The sequence below is a fragment of the Schistocerca gregaria genome, chromosome X (genome assembly GCF_023897955.1).
Source record: "Schistocerca gregaria isolate iqSchGreg1 chromosome X, iqSchGreg1.2, whole genome shotgun sequence".
Lineage (NCBI taxonomy): Eukaryota > Metazoa > Arthropoda > Insecta > Orthoptera > Acrididae > Schistocerca > Schistocerca gregaria.
In genome coordinates this window covers 613,651,578-613,672,855 of record NC_064931.1, presented here as the reverse complement: position 1 = coordinate 613,672,855, position 21,278 = coordinate 613,651,578, and the positions used below count along the sequence as shown (strand labels likewise).

General features: G+C 37.1%; 1 protein-coding gene across 50 annotated transcripts in view; it reads left to right on the top strand.

Moving 5' to 3' along the window:
* The window catches only part of LOC126299121 (twitchin), a 484,418-nt gene that overhangs the window by 221,740 nt on the left and 241,400 nt on the right, over positions 1 to 21,278 (top strand). For all 50 annotated transcript variants that reach the window (XM_049990829.1, XM_049990822.1, XM_049990871.1 and 47 more), the window contains one exon: positions 16,989 to 17,114. In XM_049990829.1, coding sequence (XP_049846786.1) covers positions 16,989 to 17,114 — 126 coding nt within the window. The remainder of the gene's footprint in view (positions 1 to 16,988; positions 17,115 to 21,278) is intronic.

The following is a 21,278-nucleotide window of genomic DNA, read 5'->3' as shown; positions in this document are numbered from 1 at the left end:
AAACCACTTCAAATTCTTGCACTCAATTATCATGCACTGTTGTGCATTGAGTTAACAGTATTTTTTAATTCTTTGATCTTTTTACCTGCAGTAGATCATATTCATATAAACCTCCTCAATACTTTCAACAACAGACCCCAAATTTCATGTGAAGTCAAAAAAATAGCATTGCATTTGTAAATTCACACTCTGCCTGGGTGGTGAGTAAATTAAATCACTTATTTTAAAGAGCAATGAATTAAACGACATTTGTATTTGCACCAAATGCCCTCAGGATGTATTTGACATAAGAAGACGGCCATCTCTTCAAGATCTAATAACAGATTGGCCTAAACTACAATTGGTGGACAAAGAATTACTCAAGGTTCGCATAGCACTTCTCCTTTGTATGTACTTTACATTTAATTCTTATGGCCTAAAAATGTTCTAAATTTATTTTCTAAAATATTACTTTTAACTGTATAATGTAAAACTGTAGGCCATTGCCCCAGTTCCCTATCCTGATACATACATGTCTAAATGAGTTTTATAAGTTACAGTACACCATTTGGAAACAACAAGAGCAAACTGCTTTTCTAACCTCCAGCAACTTCAGTTTTTCTTCACTTTTCTTTACTTTTCTGCTTATTTAACAGATTTTCTTTACTTGTTCTTAGCTTTTTAGATATTAAGTATTTTCTCTCTTGGCATGAGATAGAAAAATACTAAACTAAATAACTACATTCAGTAATAGAGGATATATTACATTTTACAGAGATTCATTTCTGGTGTATCATTCCTCATTAAGTCTTCATGTAGATTTGAGAAAAATTGTTGATTATCCAGTGCTGTCAATAGTGTTGTTATTGTTTTCCTTACACTTCAGTCCACTGCCATCAATCATCAGTTAAATACATCATTGTGCCATGGAGGTTGTCTGTTATTATAAATGTTTCATTCACCACTTTTGGCCCATTTTCACCCCATGCTCATTATCAAGTGTTATATATATGCTAATAGATGAGTCTCCATGCAGTCATAAATAAAACAAATGCCAAGACATGTCCAAGTGCATTGTTTACTGGTACCCAGTATTTAACAAATCACTGACCAGTAAAAAGAAAAAAAGAATTGTATGGCATATTCTGGGACACCCCAAGGTGTAGATTCAGCTGCTTAATTGATGATAGTTTTCTTCCTCCATACACAATAGCCCATTTTCTAAAGGTGTGTGGGAGTTAGATTTTCAATGTATCTGTTGAGTGCGAGTGATTGTAATAAATGTGCCTATAGTATGGTGTCCTGTTTGTGGTGCATGATGATGAGAAATGGGAGAGGGTAAAACCCAGTGCTTGTGCATAGTCCACTCCTCTCAAATAGCACCAAGCGTATGTTCCCATCTGATGGATGGATCACAATCAGCAGACAATTACTGGTATTAAAAATTTCTTCCACCACCAAGATTCAAACTGGCTCCCTCCGACTCAAGTGCCATTATACAGACAAGTGTTAGCTATCTTGGCTACAGAGGTACGTACAGATCAGTATGAAGGCAAGTATGGACATACTAATCTGTGATGGATTATTTACATGTTTCATGATGCATTTGGACATGTCTCTGCATTTTCTTTTTTATTTGTGGCTTTATGAATGATGTTCTACTAGCTTATATATGATCATAGGCACATGACACTTGACAGTGACCATGTGATTGAAACTAGCCAGTAGTGAAAAGTAAAACTTTGATTCAAATAACAGGCAGTCTCAGCAGAATCATGGTATCTTTTAATTGATGCTTTTATTGTTGAGCAAGTGGATGTCTGTTGTAAGTTTAGTGACATGTCTTGTGGTATGTCATTGCTTTTTGAAAGATCTATTGGGTAATGGCCTTGTTATAGAATTTCATTCTCCATATACCTCAAAGGAAAAGAGTCAGGTATTTGAATAGTACTTTGTGTATTTGTCAAAAAATGTATGGTGCGAAATTAAGACAATGATTGCCATTGATTCGCACAAGGAAAAAAGCAAATGTGTCAAACATTTTTTTCTGTCATTAATAATCATGTATAGTTATGAAAGACATGCAGAATTATGTATTTAAGTACCAGGTGCTCATAGCTAGTGAATTTGATGTAATTGTTGATGTAATAATAGAATCAAGCCATCATGCACTATTGTGCTTATTTTCCCCTTTTTATTATAGATGTACACCCTACTTCCTCATGACTGCTGACAGGCTAAACACAGAATTATTATTTATTCATATGTGATTCAGATCAGTGCACATTCTTAAATGAAGTGATTCGTGTTCAAACTATGGCTGGCTACAAACATAATTGCTAACTATTCAGTATATGGTGCAGTTTACTTTGAATCAATATTTCTGTTCCATTCCATTCATTTATGGAGCGATTGTCTTTATATCTCAACATATATTATAATTTCTTGTATCTTATGCCCATGATCGCTGCATGAGATATATGATAGTGACAGTAGAATTATTCCACAATTTTCCGTGAATACCAGTTCTCTAAATTATCCAAACAGGGTTTCATGAGTATACCAATATCTTTTGTCCAAATATTCCCATGTAAGTGCCCGAAATATGTATGCTATACTTTCATATTGACCATAGTGACCTGTTAAGATCCCAACACAATGCCTCTAAACTCATTTGATGGCTTGTGTCATGCTTATTTGATAAGGACACCAGTTTCTCCAGAAGTACTTTGGAATTGGTCTGAATAGCATGTTGTATGCTGTCTGTTTTACATGTGGACCACATTTTCTTAGAACCATTGCAACAAAGCTCATGTATGTCATTCACATTCCTTTTTACTAGTTTATCATGTTCATCATATTTCACGTCACTGAACAGAGTGGCTACTATACTCAAGATATTATGTGAAAAAAATGAGCTGTTTTTCATAAAAGTGATTTTTGTGATCCTGTGATGCTTCCTTCACAGCAGCTACTTTTCCTCCAAGATTATCATGAGCTTTGAAATCAGAGCATACTCTATGATTCTGCAACAGGGATATTGGTCTGCAAGTCTGTGTACCCTACCATTTACCATTTAAATTAACAACAGTAATCTGCTTTATTTTCAAATTACATGGGACTGTTTGGTGCACAAGTGATTCTGGATGAATATGAGCTAGGAAAGAAGCTAATTGTATAATTATTCAATGTATAATCTAATAGGAATTCTGTGACTGCCTTGTATCGTATTCACTTGCCAGCTAACATTCCCATGTCTCAATAAACAATCATGATGATTTGGCACATCGTTGAGGGAGCAAAATAGTGCAATTTGTATTTTTTTCTTTGTGCCCAGTTTCACTTTTGAGGAGTAAAACACACCTGTAAAGATAATTTGGCTTTGTTAGTTTAGAGGAAATATCTTTGAAATGATGATGTAAAAAATGTTTTTCACATCAAAGTAGATATTTAATTAATGTTCTTGAAACCTGTATAAATGACTTTTGTAATACTTCACAATTTTGCAAAGTACCCCAACACAATTAATTAATTTTGAAAAATGAATACTTTTGTTACAACATAAATTAAAGAAGCTTTTAAGCCACATACATACCTGTGTAATAAAGCTGGTTTGTAAAATACCATTCTTGGAAAGTAAGCTATAAACATTGTGCTGTTGAAGTATTTTCAACATACCTAATTAAAATAGCTAAACATTCATTACTACTGTAATTATTAATTTTACTTGTGTTTGTTTTATGTTTTAAATGATTATTTTACATTTTTTATATTTTTTTAGTTAACCATTTTACATATGTGTATTTTGTTACCTTAAAATTACAGCAACTCATTATTATGATAGAAAATAATTACAGTAATGATAATCTGGAAGAAAATGCTGAAAACACTGTGTTTTGTTACACTATGAATATAAAATGAAAAAAATTTCTTCACATAATATACACAACAGAGAACACAATATAAAACAAAATTCAGCAGGATTTCAAATTATCATGGGTGATCCTTTAAATATCCTGCTTTGTGTCAAGTTTCTTTCAGTACATTGGTAAGCATTAGCAAAGAGAAGTGATTATGTACTAGTGATTGCAGCTTGATTGCATTGTTTCTCAAGTGGACATTGACATCATAATCATTCAAGAGAACTAGATCTGAAAATTTTCTCACAAAGTTCTCCCAACATCGAAAGCCATATACATCCCACAGCTGTACCTGTGCCATTGAGCCCTTTGAGATCATCAGATGAACAAGTTCCTTATCCTGAGGTATGATGCTTTATGCTTTAAACAGTTCTTTCACATCAACCACTACAAGAATGTAACAATAATACAGATATTTCGCCCTTGCTGGGAAAGAAACATCTTTAAAATATCTTTTAATCTGGTCAGATGTTTATCTACCAGATTTTGATAATGTCACAAGGACATTCTGGATTTCAAAAAGAGCTCCTTAAAGTCTTGGTCCCAACTCACCATTAGTTTCCTTTACAACTATGAAAAGCTGGGTGATAGGTGTGCACAAAACTGTTTCAAAAATTTTACTCGAGGAAAAGAGACTTCTCATGATCCGAAAGGGCATGACGCAGATACAGCTGTGGAATGTATATAGCTTTTGATGTTGGAAGAACTCTGTGAGAAAATTTTCAGATCTAGTTCTGTTGCATGATTATGATGTCAATCTCCACTTGAGAAACAATACAATCAAGCTGCACTCACTAGTACATAATCAGTTTTCCTTTCCAAAGCTTAACAATGTACTGAAACATGCCGGATAGAAATTAGGATATTCAGAGGACCATCTGTGACAGTTTGAAATCCTGCTGAATTTTGTTTTATATTGGCTTCTTTGTCAAGTATTTTACATGAAGAAATTTCATTCATTTTATGCACATGGTGTAAAAAAACACTATGTTTTAAGCAATTACTTACTGATTATCATTACTGCAATTATTTTCTATCTCAGTAATTAGTTACTTATTATTTTCAAATGAGATAATATGCAAATGTGACGTGGTTTTAAAAAAAGAATGTAAAAAATTAAATAACAATTTAAAACGTAAAACAAATAAGTAAAATAAATAATTAGAACAGTAATGAATGTTTAGCTACTTAAATTAGGTATGTTGAAAACTCTCCAACAGTGCATTGTGTACAGCTTATTCTCCAAAAATGCTGTTTCAAAAACAACCTGTATTACACAGGAGATATGTGGCTTGAAAGCTTGTTTAATTTTATTGTAACAGAAGTTTTCATTTTTCAAAAGCAATTAATGGTGGTGGAGTGTTTTGCAAAATTTCAAATGATTAAATTTGTTGATTATACAGTTTTCAAGAATGTCAATTACATGTCATCTTATATATGGAAAATACATTTCTTATGTACTATCATTTTGAAATGTTCCCTCTAAACCAATAATGTCCAATTACCTTCCAGGGCATGTTTTACACCTTAAAAGTGAAATTAAGCACCAGAAAAAAAAACGTATTACACTATTTTGCCCCTTCTACACGCCCACCAAGTTGTATCAAGATTGTTTATTGACACTTGGGAAAGTTGCCTTGTTGGAGTAGTGTTCATTGTTTGTCAGCAGTGGCCAGGTAGTTGGATTTTATGGCGTAAATCCATTTCTTAGTTTCCAAGTTTAGTTATTTTGAGTAAGCAATGATTTAGAGCTTGTAAAAATTGTTGAAAAATCATGGATGTGCACAACTGTATTAATCAATTTACGACATAGTGAGGTTTGATTATAAACAGACAATCTTCAGGTGTATTGTGACACCACAGTCAGATATGTTACAAACTGTAATCACTATCAAAGTTTGTGTTACAAACCAACACTTCAATTCAACTATACGTCAGGAACACATATAATGTGCAGTAAATCTGTGGTGATTTAAAATGTCTGAAAGATTTAAACTTGAAAGGAAACACAAACTGCAGGCAGAACAAAAGATAAGATGATAAAAAAGGAAGGGAATAACTAAATTAATGTTATACCAGTAAAGAAAAAGAGTGTTAAATTGTGGAGGCATTTGCCCACAGCGTAATTTTTTAATTGTTTAGTAAAGTGACCATGTCGTGTAAGCAGGAATAAAAGAAATGCTCTCTACTGCACCACCAATTTGGTGGCTGTTTGTGGAACTTTGTTGAGAAAGATCCAATGAATTCTACTGGGTGTTCCAAAATGATCTTTGCAGTTTTGATTCCAGAAATGGGGATAGGTAGAAAGTTATGGTTCATGGCATAATGTTCACACACACATAGAGTTTTATCAGCTGTTTCACAGAGTTGATTATGTACTCCATCTGTAACATGCAGGCTATGTAAGTGATATTCCAGTTCCTCTCATGTTTGTCCCAGCATGTCCTCTTTGACATGTGCAGTTGCTGCACTACTGTGAGCTCACAGCTCCTGCAGGTCCTGCCCAGGGTCCAGTAGACAGCACCCTTCACCAACATTCTAACTGGGTTACTGCTGGTGACCTTGGGGACCAGGGATTGGATCCCTCTCCACCAGTCCAATGACCTGAAATTATGTCATCCAAGTCTTCATAATGGCCAAGGCCTAGTGAGGAGTGGTACTTTCTTGCTGCAGTATGAAATCATGTTGCAGTACTTCGACCTGTGGAAATTCAAACTATTTGAATATGTCCAGATAAACAGTCAAGATTACTGAAGCCTTTGCAAAGAAAAACAATACCACCATATGGTCATGAAGAAGGTTACACCACATATTTACCTACAAACTGTAAAAAATATGTATCGGAGACAATAATACTATAGTCTAGGACTGTGGCTCCAGGAGAAAGTTGTGCAAACTTTTTTATAGTATTTATAGTTATGCTAGATTTTGTATGTGAACTCTGAAGAAGCTAACAAATGGTTGCAGCTCTTCAGGCTGTGAGCTTCAGAAACATTGTCATCTGCATTTGCATATGTTACCTAGGAGAATTTGCTCAGTCTTTTTGAGCTAATTGAAAAAAAATCAAACTGATACCTAATTTAGAAATTGCTCTTGTATGTGGGTGACCACCTCTGTAACTGAGTGGTTAGAGTAGCTGACTGCCACACAGAAAACCTGAGCTCAGTTTCTGTTACTGACAGAGAATTTTTCATGATGAGGGTAATGGTACAGGGTGCAGTCAGCCTCATGAGGCTGACTGAGAAGCTATTTAGCTGATTAGTAGTGATTACAATGTCAATAAAGCCAACAGTGACCAGGAGAGCAGTGTGCTGACCTCATGCCCCTCCTTACTGCATCCAGTGACACCATTGGCAGAAGAAGACACAGCTGATAGTGAGGCCTGATAGTCCCTTCAGGGGCCAGAACATGAAACTTCACCATCCTTACCTGGTATGTGGATGTTGTTTCTTGGATTATGCTTTTCATGTACAGACCAAATGTATAGGTACATGCACACTACCTTATTTAAAGCTTTTTGCAGTTGGAAACTTCTCCAAAGGGTCACTATGATACAGAATATTGTGGATCTGTTGAATTAGTTTTAGAAAATATCCAAAGCTGTCAAGATTCCTTTAAACCAGCTGTATAGTATCTTTACTGTTGGTATAAAATGTCCTGTTTGCATCATGTAACACTAATAATATGCGTTTTAGTTGTTCTTCACATTTCTCTTGCTGCTGTGTAACACACATCATGTCACTGCCACCATTAAAGAAGTGAAATACCCATTTAGATTTAGGAAGTACTACCTCCAGCACAGGATGAGGCTTGTTCAGCAGAATTGGAGTACAGATTTTTCATATGAAGAAATACTGAGATATTGTACAAAAATTGTCACAAAAGCTGTGTTAATTTTACAGATGCTGTGTGCGATGGTAACTGATAAATTAGATAGGTATACATGGCATGATCACAAAAAATGAACTTCAGGTATATTGAGGTTTATATACATAACTGTTACTTAAGCGAACTGTTCAGGGGTTTTTGGTCAGTAAGGATTCTGCAAAATACATGTACGAGATTTATTACACTGACTAGTACATGTAGTAGGCAGCTGGCAGAAAACAAAAGTTTTATGGCTGCATAATGCATATCCAGAGACACTAATTCTTTCTTTACTGTACTGCAGTGATGCTCCATATACTGACAACATGCCTATTAATTTTTCGCACTAAAATTTCATCTCATCTTCATAAAATACATGGCCTGCCAAAAAGAGTAAAGCACCCAAAAAATATAGTCTGATGTCAAAGTAACTACATAGGCACACACACATTCGCCAGATATGTAAATGATTTAAGAGTTCCAGTTCTCTGTGATGGGCAGAATGGCAATAAGAGTGCATTATTGTTAACATGTTTAGTTTTATTGCCAGGCCTGGTAGGGTATATATTGAGCATAAAGAGAATCAGATGTTGAAATGTTGAGTAATCACTGTGAAGGACATGGATATGTTATGTATTCATGTGAGACAGCATTACCAACACCTGAAAGTGTATTAAAGGGACTTCATTGTAAGTCTTCATTTGGCCAGCTGGTCAAATTGTGCAGTATGCAGTGGAAGCAGCCCACTATTGAACTGCATGAAAATGTGAGGGCAGGCACTGTTAAGGTTCCAGTCAACCATGTCTGACCAACACAGGGAAGGAGTGTCGTATTCTTCACCAAGCACGGTGTTACCACTTCACATCTGTGCTTACCATCCAAGAAGAAGTAACAGAATCCCTGCAATGTTCTCCATGATTCTGCACCATTAGTTGAAGAATAGTAGCAGCCATACTAAGCAGTTATGGTCCTAAGTGTTTGTTGCTGCTAACACCACAAGGCAAATGGCTGCTTTTGGAGTGGTGCTGTCACCAGGACTACTGTTGAATGGCATTGCATTACGTTAGTGGTGAATCATGGTTCTACACTTCCTCAGATGAACATTGTCAGCCAGTACAGTGGTAAACTGTGGAGAGATTCCATTTTTCCAGTATTTTGGAGAGGCACAGTGATGTTACTCCTGTCAACATTATGTGGGAAGCCATCAGGTATGACTTCAAGTCACAGCTGCAAATGATTGATGGAACGCAGATGGCACAATGATATGTCACGGACATCCTGCATCCTCATGTTACCTCTCATTCGACAGTATTGTGGTGCCATTTTTCAACAGAACAATGCTCATTCAAATGTGGCACATTCTTTATGAATTGGCTGCATAATGTTGAGCTCCTCCCGTGGCCAGCAAGATCCCCAGGTCTCTCTCCAATAGAGCTTGTTTGTCAACTACATCCCAGTGGCAGTATCCATGATACCAAGGATCAGTTACAACATCTGTGGGCCCACTTGCCTCAGGAGATGATACAACAGCTTTATGGTATCCTTCTAAACACAATTAGTCCATCCATTGAGGCCAGAGGGGATGAAACTGAATACTGATAAGTGGGCTCATATTGTCAAGTTCTTTATAAATTTGATGGATTTTGCAGTCACTGAAATAACATCACATACCCTCTCAACCTATAAAGTTTCATTTCTTTTCTTCCTTCCCTTCTGGGTGCTTCAGTTTTTTTTTTTTTTTTTGTCAGGTCATGTATTTATCTGCAATTTATGAACAAAGTAATTTTGACAAATGTGTTGCAGTACATTGTCAGTCACAATTTTGTGGATCATTGTATCATGAGAGTTGCTTTTTCAGGTTTTACTGTTACCTCTTTCGTATCTTGAGATGTAGAAAGAGAAAACATGCACTCTTGTGATAGGGTATTCACTTAATTTTGAGTTCAGGATGCAGATTTGTCATATGTAATTAATCATAATCTAATTTTGAGGTAAATTCAATGTGTTACACAGTGAATGCCAGGAAAGCAGTTACTCTTTGAAAGCACTGTGTTCACATCCATCACAGGATTGACAGCATTATCTTCGCTCTCATAGTTGAGTTCGAGAGAGATCCATGCCCCTGTTCAGTTCACTTTTTTGACTCATGGACTGTAAGATGAGAATGTTTACATTTTACTTGTATCTTAAAAAAAAGTTTGAAAGAATGTAGTGGAACCATAATGCTGTTTATCTATTTTTCTACCTAATGTAGATTAATATAACATCCTGGCATATATATCAATAATGTTGCAACACAACTCAAGCTCTGCATTATCATGTTCATCACTTGAATTTCATTTCCTGAAAATTGGTTGATAATTAAACCACCTAATAAGTAGAATCAACCCTGAATATTCCATGACAGAAATAACATTATGAAAGAAAATTCATAATATGGTGTCAAGTATGAATAGAATAGAGACTATTTTATGATGGGAAATTCATAATGTGGTGTCAAGTTAGCAACAGTGGGAGAAACCCCTGTGGTTGCTTGTTTACAAAGTGTTAAATAATGACATGGCTCTAATTCCTTATGTGATATGTTGGGTATTACACTCAGATATCAGTTCTATAGAGATAAATAATTACATTCTTTCACATTTTTGGTTATGGAATGTACCACAAGACATGAATTAAACAATAACAGCACATACATCATATGTATTGTTCCTGGTACCAATACAAGTAGAAAGCATTAACAAATTATAAATGCATGGCTGAATTGAAGCTTTCTACTTGCACAAAAAGAACAGCATTTTATTGTTTTCATATATAGTTGCAGTCGTATTTGCCTTCTGCTCTTAAAATTCATCAGTGAAAAGGAGTTTGTCATCCTTGATTTGCCAGTTAAGTTCATTTTAATGAACAATGGAATTTAAGTTGGGACTGTGATACCCAGCACAAATTTTGCACATTTTAGCCAATAAAGAGGACAATTGCCACAAAATAAATGATAATCAAAAATTGTGGCTTGAATATGAACAGTGGAATGAGTAAGTTCCGTAAGTCCTCAAATAGCAGTGAAGCTGAGTAGCCAAGAGGACTTTAAAGAAATTAAAGATTATAGCTCAGCTTTTGAACTTGTGTCCTACTACAGTGTACACACACACACACACACACACACGCACACGCACACACACACACACACACACACACACACACACACAACAATCCTGTTACTGTGGCACAAATAAAGCTTGTTGAATGTAGTGCCACATTAATTGCGCTAACTGTATCAAAACCAGTCAATCATCACTGTCATATCATAAGTGTGCTAGAAGAGAGGGAAGAACATAGGTTTCAAATCTGGGCTACAATGCAGAACTTTCTTTTAATGTTCTTACAAGCTGCTCAGTTTCCCCACGTTGTTTTGAGTGGTTGGCATAACTCATTCCAGTTTTTGAAACAATATCTGTTACACAAAATGTATTGTAGAATTGGAAGCAGATTGGCTACATCATTGTAGTTTCCATATTTGTAATTGGAACTAATGTTGCAAGTATAATAACACTCAACAATAGATAGAAATTCACATTATTAAAGTGTTTGTTTTCCATCCCAATCTTGATACAAGGTCACATTATTAATGAGTATAAAAACACACAATTTTAAAGCCTGGAATTAATTTTCTATATTCATCTTCTTCTATATCATCTGGAATTTTCTGATCTGCTCAGTTTGAAGCTAATATGCTGATGTTGTCATTTTTATTTTGTCTTCAACTAATTATTTATAATCTGAATACTTCCTATTTGTAGGAGATTTTTTTACACAAATTTTATTTTGAATATAGATGTTTCAGTCTCTGATTACCACAAAACACTAATCAAATTAACAGTATAATTTTGGAACAATTGCATGTTTCATAACAAAAAAAGTGAAAACTTTCTCCATATGACATTTTAATAAAGGCACTTTGGAATCTGTCCTCACTTCTTTGCATGAGAAACATCTGTTAGATGTGTGAATTATTCACAAGAAAACTTTGTGTTTTAGAATAATGAGAGGGTAGTCAAACAGCCATCGCGCCGCCGCTCCCTAGCTGAGTTGATCCCTGATTGGCCAGTGCTTCACCATTTTCAGAAGAAGGAGGTTGGACTAATATGTGCTGAAATTTCTGTTCTGTCGATTTCTGTTCTTCTTGAAACTGCTGATCTTCAGTTTGACTTTCTCTTGATTCTTGTGCAGCAACTGCTGCTGTAAACTTTCTTTTTTATATTTATGTTTCTAGCTTTCCTGTGGTCATATAACAACTACTTCTTGCCTTCATGTATTGTCCCCATTTCTTTTTTATATGTGTTGTCTCTAGTGCTTGTACATTTTATGTCTTAGAATTATATACGCTCCATAATACGAGTGCAGTTGCTAGTGTTTGTGTGTAATGAATGTATAATCTAGATCTGTGTCTCATTTATGAACTATAATGAAGTTCTTTAAAAAAGTGTCATGTTTCATGCTGCCCACAGTGAAACAGATCTAACATAACATATAAATGAGGTCTGAAGTTTTTTTCCTTCTGTCTTTCTCTGATCCCCTCTTTGTCTGTTTGTTAGAGCTTTCTATTAATTAATTTTTCCAATTCTGACAGCTAATGAACTATCTTCTCAGCTGAATTGTAGCTAAGTGTTTTGAATGCTCCATACAACAGACAGAGAAATAATTTATTTAGAAAGAATAACTGTATTCATGTATGATCAATATCTTGTCAGCAGGTGTAGCTGTGTTGTTCACTTATACTGTGTAAGCTAATGTGTTATCTCTTCTAATAGTGGAGAAGGATGAAATAGTCAATACAGCAATATACATCAAAGACTTAATATATCTATTCTCTAATAGGTACCATCTAAAGATCTCTGTTCATATACTGCTCTTAAATGAGTAGTTTTTCTTCTTTCTGCCTTGTATTTTGACATCTTTTTTGTTATGATGCGCAGTAGTGTATCAGAAGTAAAATAAATTCACTCATAATATGTTGTAGGAGAGCTGGAATTTTCAGTGTAGAATAAAGTGGATGATCCGTCTCTACTTTATGGGGGGGGGGGATCTATAGTCAAAGGTTGGGAAATCTTACAAATATGTAAAAAAGGAAAATAGCATAAAGAATAACTAGGCAAGAATATTATTGTGTTGTATACTGGAAAGCTTATTCCATTTTGGTCTCTTAATATAATGCAATATGTAAAAAAAATCACATAATGTGAATGGTTTTATTTTCATCAAGAACAAGGCCATACTTTCACTTGCTGAAGTTGTCTCTTTATGATCCATGTTGCTGATGTTATTGTGGTATTAACAACAGGAGGAAGTAAACAGATCATTCACAAAAATACAGTTGACACAAATTGAATGTGAACAGACTTACAGCAAAACAAAAGTCTTTTATTTATCAAGCAACCTAATTTAGTCATTTTCTTGATTAATATAAATTATTGTCCACACAAAGTCAAATGAAGGTATGACTGTCTAACATTTGCATCTGAAGAATATTCCATTTGGAGCATGCCTATAATATGTAGTCAGAGACAACACTGATACAAAATGGAACACATAAGAAAAATTCACATGAATAAGTATAAGAAAGCACAGTGCAATTGAAGAACAGGAATTGGGCAACAAAGATAGTTGCTTGAGGGTGTGCAGAGAGAACACTGATACAAAATGGAACACATAAGAAAAATTCACATGAATAAGTATAAGGAAGCACAGTGCAATTGAAGAACAGCAATTGGGCAACAAAAATAGTTGATTGAGGGTGTGGATCACAAAAGCTACATTACATGTATCTAGATAGTAAGGCTTCTGAGGGCAAGCTGTGGGGTTGCCTTAAATACCACAAAAAATTTTGGTAACTGTTGAGAAGGCTTCTTTGGCCAGACATTTGGTGTTCTAGTGAGTGAAAGGATGAAATTATTATATCATGTAAGTTGACAAGTATGTACCAAATTAAAGTAATTTTGTCTTGAAAAAAGAAAGTTATATAATTTGCGGATAATTTATTTTATACCAAAATGAATAAAATAGTTCATACATTAGAAGGTCTGAGGCAGAAACAGATCAGTTCCAACATGTCCTGAGATCTATATGTGGAGAACAAATGATGATCTCATTAGTTATTCACAGGTTTTAAGAAATACTAAAGGATGTCTTTTCTGATGTGTCTGTGCATATTTTTGTTGCTGTTGGGAGACAGAAGATGTACCTTAATGCTGTTTATGGGTATTAGTTCTTAGTTCTGAAATATTTATGAAGACTACATGAGAATACCATCCATCTCATACATAACAATAATGCAGTTTCAGATGTGTTGTTGACTGAAAACTGCTAGTATGATATTTTATGATAACTAAGAGGAAGGAATAGTTGATCTTAATACACTCACAGATAAGAAAGACAATGCACCATGAAGGAATTATCCAAATGTAGTGGTAATTGATAGATGTGATGTACATGTACAGATAAACAAATGATTACAATTTCAGAAAATTTGATTATTTATTCAAGATCAAGAGCTTCACAAATTGAGCAAGTCATTAATGTGTTGGTCCACCTCTGGCTCTTATGCAAGCAGTTATTCTGCTTGGCATTGATTGATAGGGTTGATGGGATGTACTGAGCTGTATCATGCCAAATTCTGTCCAGTTTCTGCATTAGATTGTTAGCTGGTTAGTGGGGCCTACCCATAATGCTCCAAAAATTTTCAGTTGGGCAGAGATCTAGCCCAGGTAGGGTTGGGCAGGCATGAAGACAAGTAATAGAAATTAAGGCCATGTGCGACAGGCATTATTTCCTGAAATGTAAGCCCAGGATGACTTACAATGAAGGGCAACAAAAAGGGGTGTAGAATATTGCCAACTTACTGCTGTGCAATAAGGGTGTTGTGAATGACAACAAAAGGCTCTTGCTATGAACCATCATTCCTGTTTGTCAGGCTACATGGTGGGTGACAGTCTGCTCAGTATCTGGCCTCTGTCTGGGGCATCTCCAGGAATGTCTTTGGACTGAAATCTCATTGATTGTAGTAGAAATGTCTTCAGTGTTGAGTCCAACTCCAAATTGAACCCCGATGACCCAGTGAAGACATGTCCGGAGATGCCCCAGACAGGGATGGGATATCAAGCTTCCTGTTGCCCGCCATACAGCCCAATAACCAGGAGTGACAACCTGACAGCCACCCATCATAAAGCCTGACAACTAGGAGTGATAATGAAGTATCTGCACTAGCAGAATAGAAATGTGGAAAACACAGGTCCAAAAACAATCTATTGGAATCACCAAAATGAAACAATAATACAATTTTCAAAAGAACAACAGACTTGATCCCATCTGTAGATCATCACCAATGTACAATAACAAATAATAATAGAAAAGACTGGACTCTTCTTGGGGAGAGATCACAACCAATCATACAATGTCAAGATGTTCATCGATTATCCCAAGTCCATCAGCAAGAGATTGGCCAGCTAGTAGAGGCGTCTGGCCGTGGGCTGCCGGGGTGACAGCTCTGCATACTTTCAAGCGGTGTGTCGAACTGCCCTTTTCCAGTGGTGCACCGTCCTATAAAGCCCGTTTGGTGGATGTATCCACCGCAACTATTTGCAATCACTTGCCTGGCGTACCAAAGTAGTTCCTGGGCTAGCTGCAACCTCTGGTGAAGCTGTTCTACAGGCCCCATGAATGGGTAGCAATCCCTGGCGGCCGTTGGTAGAGACCTGGACTTGTGTTGTGTTGTGTTGTGGTCGCCAGTACATATTTGTGTTGACAACACAGACAATGTATATTTTCATGGTGAATATATGTCCTATGATACAGGCATCCCATTTTGGTTGGACGTGAAGTGGGATGCCGATGCAGTAGGCACTACGATGTCTGAAGTGGGCGGCCACAGCAGATAGTCTGGGTTGCCATTTCATGTCAAAGCAGGACCCCTTTGGATGTTGTCCATGCACCCTTGCAGTACTGTGGTACATCAACAAAATTCTGTGTTCTGTTTTGTTACCCTTCATGGCAAAGCATCCTGGGCTTGCATTTCAGCCAGCCTATACGTGACAAGAATTTATACTGCTTGTTCTCATGCTTAACAAACCCTACATTCGCCATCTAGGTCATTGGATCTCTCCCCACTTGATAACATTTTGAGCATTTTTGACACACTTTTTCTTGAATAAATCATCCATTTTTTCTGAAATTGTAATCATTTGTTGGCCTGCACATGTACATCATGTCTACAGATATCTGTCCCATTCACATAATTCTTTCACAGTGCATCATAATTTTCTGTTGCTAACCTAGAGTGTATGTGCTTTAGATTTGTTGTAGCAAAAATATCATTTTGCTGTGCATAATGTGTCATAGTGTTCTTAAGTCATATTTAGTTTGCTACCAGAACTCTTCATTGCCATTAGTGTATGTTTTTCATAATTTAGAGGCTCTTGCAGTATTAGAGTTGTGCTTTCAGTCTAGTTTCAAACATAAATATTAGTGCAAATCCTTGTCCACTTAGATTTTGGATTTCAGTGCAACATTATGAAGAGACAACACATTTTTTCATAATTGCTAATAACTGTGTTTGTTGTTAAATTTACTATCAATTATAAAAGCTTTCTTTCACTGTCCGAGGCACAGCTTATTTTAAAATACTCTGTGAATGTAGAAAATAATCAAACAGTTGAGTAGAACAGCATTTCAGGTGTGAGTGTGTGTGTGTGTGTGTGTGTGTGTGTGTGTGTGTGAGAGAGAGAGAGAGAGAGAGAGAGAGAGAGAGAGAGAGAGAGAGAGAGAGAGAGAGAGAAAGAGAAAGAGAAAGAGAGAGAGAGAGGATATGCACAAAAGTGCATCTTTTATGAACGCATGCATGTGTCCACAAAGGTATGAGTATTTCTTCATATTTCTTCTCTGTCATGAATGTTATTTTTTCTTTTGTCTAAACTTCAGTGTATGTTAATTATTTCCTTATGTAACTCTACATACATCTTTCTAGTTTCAGAGAAGTTTTTCCAGTTTCAGTGACACCATTCGTTGAACACTTAGTTGTCCTTTTTTGTAGATTTTACAGCTGAAACTTGTATTTGGCTGTGATGAAAACTGGTGGATGCAAGAAACTACTGTGCAAATCAGTGCTGTGCTCTTCTTCCATCATAGTTTTGACTGAACAGATTTACATCTTTTTCCTTTCTATTTTAGAAACAAGAGTCCTTTTTGAAGCCATTAGTGGATCAGGTAGCGAAGGAAGGAAAAGATAAGAAAGTAGTATTTGATGCTGTGTTTTCCAAACCAAATGCAAAACCAAAGTGGATGTTCCGGAAAGATGTAAGTACATGTCCTTCATTTTGATTTCTACAAGTGAACTTGATATTTAAATGCATAACATTTATAAAGAAGTGAAAAACAACACTAGTGAATTCTTCAAACTTGTACATATAGGGTAAATATAGTGAACAAGTTGTATGTGAGTTATAGTGATGAGTTGTTGCAGCCAAGGGCACAGAGACACAAACCCATGATAACTGCATAACTCATTATGCTGTTGTAAAATGCTTCGGGAGGTACTGTTAACCTCCACTTAGTGTGGAAATTATATTTTGCAATGATATTAATACCAACCCCTCATGTACTGGATTTACATACACAAGTACTCCAGGAGCCATTAGACAAATTATTTATGTCTTGTAACTGCTTCAGCAAAATAACTTTCCTATTTGTGCTTAACTCCACTTAACCCTACAGCTTCTGCTATTGCATGAGCAAGTTCTCCCTTAAGATTTTTCCACAAAGTTTAAATTTGTGACAGTTCAGTCCAACATGTAAAATATTTTAATGTCGCACTGGAGTAGCTTTCTTCTTGTGGTTAAGTTAAGTGACCATGTTGATTTTGGAACTTTTCCTATGGAGGCATGTGTAATAAAATCATCACGGAATGTACATGTACATTGCAAACATAGGGTCTAAATGTATTGAGAGTCTCTTCAGGTTTGCTGTCAAACACTAAAATCAACTAGATTCAATATTTCTGTGATCCAACTGTTCGCCATCTTCAGGAGAATGCTGCTTCTGCAGCTGCATCCCACTAAGAACTGATGTCAAGGTTGCGAATCAACAATCTATATAGGCCGTCACACTGTACATGGCACATTGCATGGTTCACATTGCACAAACCACAATCCTATATGGGATAGGTGGGTAGAAAATTTACTAATGTTTAACTTCACATACATGATCATTGTTATGCATTGACGATTTCTATTTCAAATTCTGAACCATGGAAGTGATACGGGTTTGGGCTACAGTTTTCAATGATGCACTTATTGTGTGATTCTGACTTAATTCAATTGCATCTACCAGTCCTCGTTGTTTCTCCCTTTTATTATTGATTAAACTTATTATTTCTATATAAGGAACTGTATTGGTGAGAATTTCACTTGAGTTTCTTTATTATGACTGCTGACATATTTGTATGGCTTTTGTGGTAATATCTATAATTAAAGACAGTACATTTGTACTCCTTCTGGGATTTTTAGGACTCTCCAATATAAATAGGAAATCAGTTATTACCATTATCTTACTTTGTGTCCAAGATCTGTCATGTTTTATTGCTTCCCTGATTGCGATGGCTTTTGCATAACAGACAGTTGATTCTTTAGGTAGGCAATAAAGAGATTGCAAATTTTCTGTGGCGCTGTATGTTGCACCGCTTACTCTTCTCCTTGCTTGAGCCAACCATATGAGCCTGTGTTATTCTAGGTGTATGGTATTAAGTAATATGTTGATTTCAAGATTCAGCTTTGTAGAACTTTTGTTCCATTTATCAGTGTTATCAAACACTAGTAGCTTTTCATCTCAGTAACTGAATAGAATTATGATTTGTGGTAAGATTTTGTATTCTTGTGTTTTGTTGCCAAGCAAGGCCCACCATTTAAACAATTTTAATCATAGCATGATTCTTATGTCTGTCATGAAATTGGTGAATTTTTATACCTCTAAATGGTACTTCAATAACCTGTTTATTTAACTATGGTCTTCCTGTGGATTTTCTTTCAACATGAGTTCATCTGCAAGTTCTTCCCTCCTTCTAGCCAATGGTATTTTGCCTGACTCTGCATGTAGAGCACTCACAGGAGTGGTGAGTGTGGCTACAGGGCATGTTCGAATGAAACGATACTGCAGAATGACTTGTCTGTTAATCAAGTTAATTGTCCTACCATTGCAAACTATTTAGTTGTAGTCCAAGAATGATTTTACAGGAATCTTTTGCAGTCATCTGTGTATCTGTCTTTGTTGAAATGGTAACTATATGAGCTTTCCACAGTAATCTGAAATTTAAAGTGATTTTTGGATGTGACCTTGATTCAACCATCCTTCATAATATCAGGATAATGCAGAACTCTTCTTCATGCAAAAATGACCACTGATGACATTTTTAGATTATTTTTTCTCTTTCAGCTAAATTGTTAGCTTTGGTACAATATGATTGACAATTGCTTTCACTGTTTTAAAGAGGACTGTTGAATATAGAGAAAAATAATCTTTGAACTGCCAGATAGTTACACATAGCTGGAAAAAATCAGAAAGACCTCACATATATAATATGTATAAAAGGGGTCTCAGTATGGCTTCCTTGGGTCATCCCCTATCAACAGTGTGTGATTAATACATAGTCCTTTTTCTGACACTAATGATTTGAAAGTGCTGATTTGCAAGGAAATCTGACTGAAAGAAGCTTGGTTGCTAAAAGAAAAATGCCCACATTGCTGTAAGTGCCTACTATGCCACATATTTTTCCCTTCTAAACTCCTCCAAAGTCTTGGTAATTAATAAATGTGAGTTTGTAAATAATTTTGGAGTAGGGAAATAACTCACTGAGTAATAGAAGACTGAAAGATTGAGTCATTGACAGGGACACAAAAGAGAATGAAAACTAGCACTATGCATCTAAAGGATAACGAAGTTTTCACTCTTTTTTTAAGTGCCTGTCAACAAATCAACTCCTCTACTGTCAGATGAGTGGTTTATGTTACTCCTAAATTGTTAACATTCTGCCAGAACTTTTGATAACATACACTCCTGGAAATGGAAAAAAGAACTCATTGACACCGGTGTGTCAGACCCACCATACTTGCTCCGGACACTGCGAGAGGGCTGTACAAGCAATGATCACAGGCACGGCACAGCGGACACACCAGGAACCGCGGTGTTGGCCGTCGAATGGCGCTAGCTGCGCAGCATTTGTGCACCGCTGCCGTCAGTGTCAGCCAGTTTGCCGTGGCATACGGAGCTCCATCGCAGTCTTTAACACTGGTAGCATGCCGCGACAGCATGGACGTGAACCGTATGTGCAGTAGACGAACTTTGAGCGAGGGCGTATAGTGGGCATGCGGGAGGCCGGGTGGACGTACTGCCGAATTGCTCAACACGTGGGGCGTGAGGTCTCCACAGTACATCGATGTTGTCGCCAGTGGTCGGCAGAAGGTGCACATGCCCGTCGACCTGGGACCGGACCGCAGCAACGCACGGATGTACGCCAAGACCGTAGGATCCTACGCAGTGCCGTAGGGGACCGCACCGCCACTTCCCAGCAAATTAGGGACACTGTTGCTCCTGGGGTATCGGGGAGGACCATTCGCAACCGTCTCCATGAAGCTGGGCTACAGTCCCGCACACCGTTAGGCCATCTTCCGCTCACGCCCCAACATCGTGCAGCCTGCCTCCAGTGGTGTCGCGACAGGCGTGAATGGAGGGACGAATGGAGACGTGTCGTCTTCAGCGATGAGAATCGCTTCTGCCTTGGTGCCAATGATGGTTGTATGCGTGTTTGGCGCCGTGCAGGTGAGCGCCACAATCAGGACTGCATACGACCGAGGCACACAGGGCCAACACCCGGCATCATGGTGTGGGGAGCGATCTCCTACACTGGCCGTACACCTCTGGTGATCGTCGAGGGGACACTGAATAGTGCACGGTACATCCAAACCGTCATCGAACCCATCGTTCTACCATTTCTAGACCGGCAAGGAAACTTGCTGTTCCAACAGGACAATGCACGTCCGCATGTATCCCGTGTCACCCAACGTGCTCTAGAAGGTGTAAGTCAACTACCCTGGCCAGCAAGATCTCCGGATCTGTCCCCCATTGAACATGTTTGGGACTGGATGAAGCGTCGTCTCACGCGGTCTGCACGTCCAGCACGAACGCTGATCCAACTGAGGCGCCAAGTGGAAATGGCATGGCAAGCCATTCCACAGGACTACATCCAGCATCTCTACGATCGTCTCCATGGGAGAATAGCAGCCTGCATTGCTGCGAAAGATGGATATACACTGTACTAGTGTCGACATTGTGCATGCTCTGTTGCCTGTGTCTATGTGCCTGTGGTTCTGTCAGTGTGATCATGTGATCATGTGATCATGTATCTGACCCCAGGAATGTGTCAATAAAGTTTCCCCTTCCTGGGACAATGAATTCACGGTGTTCTTATTT